This window comes from Gossypium raimondii, chromosome 4 (assembly GCF_025698545.1).
Source record: "Gossypium raimondii isolate GPD5lz chromosome 4, ASM2569854v1, whole genome shotgun sequence".
NCBI lineage: Eukaryota > Viridiplantae > Streptophyta > Magnoliopsida > Malvales > Malvaceae > Gossypium > Gossypium raimondii.
In genome coordinates, this window is record NC_068568.1 from 24547998 (window position 1) to 24557216 (window position 9219).

General features: G+C 36.1%; 2 protein-coding genes across 5 annotated transcripts; one reads left to right on the forward strand and one right to left on the reverse strand.

Annotated features, from left to right (window-relative positions):
* Positions 1–1427: 1427 nt before the first annotated feature.
* Positions 1428–4964, forward strand: LOC105766599 (BEL1-like homeodomain protein 1). Of its 2 annotated transcripts, XM_012586116.2 has the most exons (6): positions 1428–1673; positions 1975–2073; positions 2197–2991; positions 3294–3676; positions 3760–3820; positions 3904–4964. In XM_012586116.2, exons 3-6 carry the CDS (start codon positions 2251–2253, stop codon positions 4678–4680), a joined length of 1962 nt encoding a protein of 653 aa, XP_012441570.1. In that variant the 5' UTR covers positions 1428–1673; positions 1975–2073; positions 2197–2250; the 3' UTR covers positions 4681–4964. The 2 variants fall into 2 exon arrangements, with proteins under 2 accessions (XP_012441570.1, XP_052485434.1); XM_052629474.1 differs by lacking the exon at positions 1428–1673 and having other exon boundaries at positions 1728–2073.
* A 743-nt stretch (positions 4965–5707) lies between these two features.
* LOC105766600 (BTB/POZ domain-containing protein At3g05675) lies at positions 5708–8849 on the reverse strand. Of its 3 annotated transcripts, none has more exons than XM_012586119.2 (3): positions 8590–8849; positions 7756–7811; positions 5708–7339 (listed from the first exon to the last, which is right to left on the reverse strand). In XM_012586119.2, exon 3 carries the CDS (start codon positions 7328–7330, stop codon positions 6041–6043), a length of 1290 nt encoding a protein of 429 aa, XP_012441573.1. In that variant the 5' UTR covers positions 7331–7339; positions 7756–7811; positions 8590–8849; the 3' UTR covers positions 5708–6040. The 3 variants fall into 3 exon arrangements, with proteins under 3 accessions (XP_012441573.1, XP_052485435.1, XP_012441574.1); XM_052629475.1 differs by having other exon boundaries at positions 7756–7831; XM_012586120.2 differs by lacking the exon at positions 7756–7811.
* Between the last annotated feature and the right edge of the window lie 370 nt (positions 8850–9219).

Genomic DNA, 9219 nt, shown 5'->3' on the forward strand with positions numbered 1-9219 from the left:
TTTTAATGGTACTAATATGACCACTAATATGTCAATCCATCTTATAAATCATAAAAATTTTAAAAATAAAATATTTAAAATTAACAAAATTTAAAAAGTTTGTAAATTTTTTTAAAATTTTATCCATTTTATAGATAAAATTTTAAATAAATTGTCACATCAATACCATTAATATTTTAATAATTCAGTAATTTTTTAATAAAAACAAATAATTTAACTAAATTTCAAAATAAAATATCAAAATAACCCATAAAAAATAAATGTTAAAAGCTAAATTTATGTATGAGTATCCAATGTCTTGTTGCATTTCACCATTTTCTCTGGTCAAACTATTCTTTTCCTTTTAATTATATATACCAATTACTGTCTGTCAGTCACCTTGATTTTTTTTTTTAAAGTTTATTTGGTTTCTAGGAATATATTAAAAAAATTCAAATTTTGGGAGAGAAATAAAGAAGTTTAAAGTCAGAAAGTGTAAATTTAGTAGTAGATTTCTTGTTTTATGTAATTTTGTAGTACAGTTTTGGTGAAGGGTTAGGGATGGTATGAGAGAAACTCAATTTGGCCCTACACAGTTAGGGAGCACTTGATTCAAATTCACACATTCATGCATTTGATTAGGACCCCACTGTTTTTTGTTTTGTTTCACAGATCAAAACAGTTTACTTTTTGGTAGGTTTCATATATATATATATGTATTAAATTCAAAATTCTCATGCAGATAAACAATGGGTATTCTTTAAATTTGTAAAAAAAGATAGAAATTAAATTAAATTTGTGAAAAAAATAGAAATTAAATTATGAAGTGTATACATGTACTCTACTAGTATTTATTTCATTTTTTGAAGCATTAAAGTAGGTGTTATGGCGGTTGGTTCTGTGTTCCTTGGCAATTTAATTGCTTTATCTTCAAACACTGGCATCCAACCACAAAAATATTAGCCCCAAAATTATGTAAAAAGAGAGAAAAAAAATAAAGTGAAAAACGAAAAAAGACAAAGAGATATTTAATGTATGAATTGAGGAGTAGGACCCTCTTCTACCCTCTCTCATCATCATCATCTTCTCTTCCTTTTTCTTGTATTATTATTATGATTACCATAATTTTCTTTTTTATTTTTATTTTAATTAAGCTTACAGTGTGAAAGGAGACTTTTTTTCAAATCTTGTGTCAATTATTATTTATGAAAACAGCTTGATATATACACATATCATATCTCCACTCCTTTTTTTTCTTTCACAGAAGAAGAAAAAAGAAAAGAAAGGTTGGTTTGTATAGTTTATGAAAAGGGAGGGTCAAATCACACAAGTTCCCTTTGTTTTGTTGTATTTGCAGGTACTTCACCTAATTAAAAACCCATTAAAGAGTAATTGAAGGTCACCCATTAATCTCTCTGATACTTTTACTTTTTCCGGTTTCAATTGGGGGGGGGGGAATTGCAGAGATATTGAGTCTGACAATAAAGGACTAACTTACTGATAGATCATTAAAAAAAATCATAAATTCCACAGATAGATACATCATATCTCTTTCTGTTTATTTAAATTATATGGTATTTTAGCTATAACTATATTAGCTTTTACTTGTCAAAATTTTAATTATTTTTTAAAGTTCTATTTTGCAGTGAAGATGATGATGAAGCACGTGTATACTCAAATTACCATCGCACCAGGTACAAATCTTATTAACTGTTACTATAATCAATTCTCTCCCTCTCTCTCTCTCTGTTTCAATCTCTGTATTTCAGCCTTCTCTCTCTTATCTTTATATAAACACTAAAACTTTCTCCCCTATACTCCCTTTTTTCCTTCCCTCACCCTCATCCTTTTGTTCATCTTCTCCTCCTATTATTCCCATGTCTTCAAGCTCTAGACTTGTTCCCAAACCTTGACGAGCCAGCCAATCATATTTACTTATATACATATATTAATTGTGGAGGATTATCACTCCTTTCCTTTCCACTGAATTCTCAGGATCCACTTGATCATCCCAAGATCATCAATACCCCATTTTTCCCAGAAAGTTCTGGAATGGGTTGATTTAAAGTCTGGGGATTTATTCTGGAGAATAAGGTAAAACATGTTTAGACTTTGTTGATGTTATGGATGATTTTTTTTTCTTTTTCTAGTGCTTGAGATTATGAAAGTAGTATAATAATAATAATAATAAATTTGGTGTTTCTTTGATCTTTTCAGTGAAGAGAAAAAGTAGAAAACAACATTAGAATTAAGCAAAGAAAACAACATACGATGGCGACGTACTTTCATGGGAACCCTGAAATCCAAGCAAGTACTGACGGCCTTCAAACCCTTGTACTTATGAACCCTGCCTATGTTCAGTATTCCGATACCCCTCCACCGCCCCAGGCCAGCAACCTCCTTTTCTTCAACCCTAACTCCCTCTCTCCGCCCCAAACTCAGCAACTCGTCGGCATCCCCCTCCCCGCTACCTCAGCTGCCAATCAAGGCCCTACCTCACACGATATCTCCCCCTTGCATGGCCTCGTCCAGCGCGTCCATTACAACATGTACAACCCTATTGACCCTTCCGGATCGGCGCGTGAAACTCCTCGCGCTCAACAAGGACTCTCTTTGACCCTTTCTTCCCAGCAGCAGCCGGGTTATGGATCCCAGGCTCAAGCAGTTTCAGGCGGGTCGGCTTCTTCGGGTTCAGGCGTGCACAATAGGGTGTCGGGTGTGCAAAGTGTGTTTTTGAGCTCTAAATACTTGAAGGCTGCTCAAGAGCTTCTTGATGAGGTTGTTAATGTTAACACTACTGGGATTACAAAGAGTGAATTATTGGCTAAGAAGGGTGGTGGTGGAAATAATCATAGCAATAGCAGTAGTAAGGCTATGGGAGAGTCGTCGGTGGTGGCCGGGGATGGCTCTGGTGGTGGGGAGGCAGGTGAGAAACACGTCGCAGAGCTGACCACGGCTGAGAAACAGGAAATTCAGATGAAGAAAGCAAAGCTAATTAACATGCTTGATGAGGTATGGAAATTAGATTATATATATATATATATATATATGGAAAAAACTGGGATAGAAGCAAGTTCAAAAGTTGTAACTCTACTATTTTAAGGTCTTATTTCTTTAGATTTCAATCCTTGAAGATTCTTTGTTTAATTAATTGAAAGCTCTAGTTTGTTATTAGACCTCAAATCCATGAAATTTACCAATTAGAGTACGTCAGTCAGGTTCTTGAATTCCAAACTTCTTCTAGACATCCAACGTAAGCTTATTGCTTAAGCACAACATATTGATATCAAATGGTTGTCTTTTTTATTTGGCAGGTGGAACAAAGGTATAGGCAATACCATCACCAGATGCAGATTGTAACATCCTCATTTGAGCAAGCAGCTGGAATTGGGTCAGCAAAAACATACACAGCTCTTGCATTAAAGACCATTTCAAAGCAATTTCGGTGTTTGAAAGATGCAATAACTGACCAAATCCGAGCAGCCAACAAGAGTTTAGGGGAAGAAGAAGATGGTGTAGGCGAAGCAGCCAAAATCGAGGGATCCAGACTTAAGTTCGTGGATCATCATCTTCGACAGCAAAGAGCACTTCAGCAGTTGGGAATGATCCAGCACAATGCTTGGAGACCCCAGAGAGGATTGCCTGAAAGATCAGTTTCTGTTCTTCGAGCTTGGCTCTTCGAACACTTCCTTCACCCGTATGTAATCTCTGAAATTTTCTCAATACTGCATTTGAAACATCCTTAAAGTTTCAATCCGAATTTCTTAATCCCCATTTCAGGTATCCTAAAGATTCAGACAAACACATGCTTGCAAAACAAACAGGGCTCACTAGGAGTCAGGTATGGGCCTTGTCTGGCGACTCTCTTGTCCCGATTGTGGCACATGTAATTCAGGGATTTTGTTTGTTTTGGTGATAATTCAGGTGTCTAACTGGTTCATAAATGCCCGAGTTCGGCTATGGAAGCCAATGGTGGAAGAGATGTATTTAGAGGAAACCAAGGAGCAAGAACAGAATGGTACTTCAGATGACAAAACAAGCAAGACCGAAAACCATGAAGATTCAGCATCCAAATCCACAGCTCCAAGCTGCCAAAATCCTGGGGAGAACCAGAAAGTTTCATCAATGTCCATTTCCACTGCTTCAACGTCTCCCCTTGCAGGAAATGCACACCAGCAGTCGCGTTTCTCCCTCATTGGGTCATCCGAATTAGAAGGGATCACCCAAGGAAGTCCAAAGAAACCAAGGAGCAATGAACTGTTGCAGTCCCCAACTAGTGTCCAATCCATGAACATGGACATGAATCAAAGTGAGGCAAGCAATGAGGTTTCCATGAAGTTCAGAAAAGATGGGTACTCATTCATGGGGACCAACACCGATTTCATGGGAGGTTTCGGGCAGTATCCTATCGGAGAAATCGGACGGTTCGATGCAGAACAGTTCGCTCCAAGGTTTCCTGGTAATGGTGTTTCCCTCACACTCGGTCTTCCGCACTGTGAAAACCTTTCCTTATCTGGAGCCCATCAGAATTTGATCCCAAACCAAACAATGCAAATGGGGAGAAGGCTAGACATTGATGAACCAAATGAGTTTGGTGCCATAAACCCTCCCACACCTCACTCTTCGGCTGCGTATGAGAGCATCAACCTTCATAACAGAAAAAGGTTTGTAGCCCAATTATTACCGGACTTCGTCGCCTGAAGAACGTGATTCGAACCAGACAAACATATATATCTTTCACTATTTTCATTTCTATCCATTAGGGAACAAGGGAAATGCATGGTATAGTGTAAAGAAGAAATTTCTCCTAGTATAGGCTTTATACTTTGCATAGCGCAATTTGAGTCCTTCAAACATTTCAGGATCTCACCATATATATTTGAGAGGATTGTATATTAATTTTATAAGTTTTGGGGATTGGTTTAGATGGATCGATATCATCAAATTAGTTTATTTGGGAATAATGACATTAAAATTTTAGTCAATTTGGGTGTGAATCAAGTATTTCATGAAATGGACGACGAAAATTATACTGAATTATTTGGAGCAAAAGTGTTACCATCAACATTCTTGATAAAGGTGCTCAAAGCTTTGATGTCAGCTCATCAAAAGCAGAATTCAACTAATATCAACACTTCAAATGATTAAAATTAACTCTACAAATTATCCTTAACAGGTGGCATCCAAATTCTATCATCTATAACTGTGATTTCTTTTACAAAATAATGGATAAGGTATGCAAAAGTATACAAAATAATGGATAAGCGACCCTCCTCTCAAAGACAACCTTAGAAAAAGAAGGAAAGAAAGGATAATGGGTAAATAAAGTAACCAAGCATAAGACAAAAATTGCAGCAATAGTCCATCAAGTTGTTGGACTAACAAGATTATGCCTTAATAAATAAAGGGAAAGAAGAGTAGTATCTCTAATTTCAAAGATTAAACATTAATTAAATCGATTCAAAATCATTCTGTTTTCTGCTTGAATATATAATATCTTCAAAACTGTTTGTTGACCGAGTATATAATTGGAATGATCAACTCTAACTAGTATTAGAAAATGACTAAAAGATATACGTACAATACCCAGCAGCAAATCATGTAGATATATATATTCTATCCCATAATCACATTATATTACCTATCATTTTCATAATACAATCTCCAATGGAATGATACTTTGAATTTTGGAGGCCTCCATTTCTCAAGATTCAAAGGAAGGCTGCAATGGAATGAATTTAGCATTTAAAATTGAAGTTTTCCTGCAAAAGGACAAGTGATAATCTGGTCCCATGAGTCCAGGACATGATTAATTTTCTAAGAGATTAATCACCTGCTTTAAACAATTACAGAGGGGATCTAGCATTACATGATCTACAAACACTAAAATTTCAATTTCAAACCATACAAAGAGCAGCATGGCCGGACGTCTCTTCATTTAATGATCACATCCCTTTGTAATCCTGACTGTAGCCTGACATATAGACAACGAAACAAAAAAGAAAAAGCTTGATGAGCATGGTTACTGAATCAGAGCCTAAACGATACGAGAGAAAACGGTTCAAAGTGCACAATGGCCACCCTCTATCAATGCCAGCCTCCGGTTAGCTACCTTGGACCTGTAACACCACACCTCAAATGCCTCGGTTAGATCAGGATAACGTATATACTCATTTTCTAACCATTCAGTCAAAATCTCTGCTTGGTTCACAGATGGCAACGCCAGAAGTATGGAAACAAATGTTGATTCCAATGATTGCCAAAGTTCACCGTCTATTTTAAATTCCAAAGAATCATCATCACTAGTCATGACAGAATCAATCAAAGGTTTTGTAATCCGCACAAATGGAAGCCAGATTTTCACCATGTGAAGCCTTTTAGTGGTTGGAAGAATAACAGTGCCATACCCGATTGATTCCAGAACTTTCGCCACAACCTCAACAACCTTCAGCTTTATCCCAATCATTTCAACTGTGGGACTTGATTGCATTATCGCCACTATTTTATCGGATGCATCCACCCAACTGTTAACAAATACCCTCATTATTTCCAACTTTGACAACAGCTGACAAGCCCATGAAAAGTCTGCCAGATAGGACTGAAATAATGTCATCTTTCCTGCCTCATCAACTGATTCTGCGGGCTCACATAAATACACTTCTAGCAGATTGTTAAATCTAGAAAATAGTCTCCCAACACAATCTTTGACCTCAGATTTGATATCATCATCAGCAATTAATAGAGGGGAATCGTCATCTTCAGTTACCATGTACTCAAGCTGCTCTTGAGCCGAAGATTTAAGATCATTCATCAGAGAAGGTGGCGATGACATGGCAAATCGAAGAGTTGAGATAAATATCCCACGTATTGCTGATAGATTAACTGGTTGGAGACGGGCAAGAATTGGCTCCACTTCCGAACCCATGCCCGGTATGATTCTTAAAATCTCCTCCTCCTCGGATTCTTCCCAAGGGACAGCTTCCAAGTAGTTCACACAAGCAGTTACGATTTGTGGGCAACCGAGTTGAATGCCTACTTGGAGAATGCCAAGAGCATTTTTCACACCGTTCCACAAGTCATCAACTGAACCATCTATAACAACGTAGAAAAGGCGTAGAACATTGACATGGTGATCAAAGTCTAATTCCTGGCAGTATACTTCAACACAGTTGCGCGAGTCTAGGATCTGACATGTTGGCCAATTGTCAGAGAGGCGGTCAGCAAAATATTTGCTCTTCTCTACAAGGATGTCAGAGTGACAATATATCCACTCATCACGCCCTTCTAGAGTTCGTAGCCTGACAACAACATCACTGGTTGATCGATCACCAATTTTGCTTGGAGCATCCATTTTATGTTCCTTAAAGCAAGAGGAAATAGTATCACATAATACGATAGAAACAGAAGATGAAAAAGAATGATAGTGATAATTGAGTCAAAGAAACATTATAAAAGCAAGAAAATGTTCAACTACAAATGCATGATATTAATTTGTGATTTCAGTTTCTAGTGGTTGTACTATAACCAAACTAGTTAAAGTCGTTCATTAGAATAAACTTAGGATTGGATTCTATACAAAGAGATATGGATGTACCAACCAAAATCAGCCAACATTTTGGTTGAAGTGCTACATTGTTCCCACATATACGGAAAATATAAAACAATTGAATGCAGAGAAGAACATTTTCAGCTTCACTAGGTTTAATATAATGGGAAAGATTCAAAATTGCGGCCAAAAATTAATACATTGTCAAATCTGTCAGTTGGAATACTTACAAGGGCCTCCTTTGAAACATCGAGCACTAAGAACTGTGACTTGATGCATTATGCACCTATACAAATAAACAATAATCTAAAAGACATATAAATACTACAATAAAATTACAAAAACACAATTAAGAAATTTCCTACTAACAGAACCTTAGAAAATATTGTGCATTAAGGATCTATTCTAATCAGAAATAACATATCATGATTGAAGTATGCACAAGCATCTAATATCGTCAAAATGATCGCTAATCACCGAGAGGCTCATATAATTAACTCACAACACTTAATAGCAGACAAATTTGTATAGATGAAACTACTTACTTGAGCTAAAAGGTAAACTCTAAGCACTAAAGAAAGTTAGTATAAAACATTCAACAGTAACACAAGTCACCTCAGTTAACAAAATGGACAGGTAACTCTGCAAATCAAACTGAAATTTCATTTTACACCGAAGTTAAGTATCTTCAGAAACACTAAAACAAAATACCCAACATTAGTTGGGAAGAGTGTTTGACCCATATCTTAACACTCATTTTTAAAATCCAAAAACTGCTTCATTTCCTTCTATCTATCAATAAATCAAATTTTAAAACAAACAAGCCTAGTTTGATAAAGAACAAGAACTAGATTCTACTGTAAATCTGCAAATTGATAGCTTAAACAAAGCCAGCCAAAAAGGGAATAAAATGATCAAAATTACCCAAAAATATAGATTGTAAAAACAAATATGGATTCTTAATCTAAAATGGGTAGCAGTTCAATAAATAAAGAATTTAAGGGAAAAACAGAAGGAGAGGCCCAATTGAAAATGGAAGGGAAGAAGTTGAAAGGCAACGATACCTTGTGTTTTAGTTTGAAGTCGCATTAGCAGTAGTGAAGGAAGAAAGCGCTGTCGTTCTTTCCCTGACTCAACTATGAACTCTGAACTGTGACCGAGTTAGATAGGTTGGAAACTGGAAGTGAGTTGAGAATTGAGATCAGATGTATGGGAAGATCCCTCAAGGCTGAAGCAAATGGCCCAAATGGACTCCAAAAGATTTTGGGTTGGGTTCTGCCATGGCTTCGCTCCATTTTTGACACTTGTTTCTCACCAACCAGTTTCGCTAAAATTGCCATGCTTTTAATAAATGCAATTTTTTTTTTACGATCGATTTGATACAGTTGGACCGGCAGTCGATATACATCGGCCTAGAGCTAGGGAAAAAATCAATTGACTTATTAACTACGTAAATCAAAGATAAAAATCGGTTGACTCCACTATTGAATCACTTTAATCATTTATTTACTTAAAACTCAATCAAGAATCAAACGAAAAATAAGTGATCAGACTATTAATCTAATTTTAAAAACATCACTTTAAATTGGGTTAATATTTTGTTAGCTACTTTGTTGGATTTTAAGCCCTTAAACATTACAAAAAAAATTATTTTAGCCCTCTATTTAATTTTTTTATCTTTTTTAGCTCGTAAA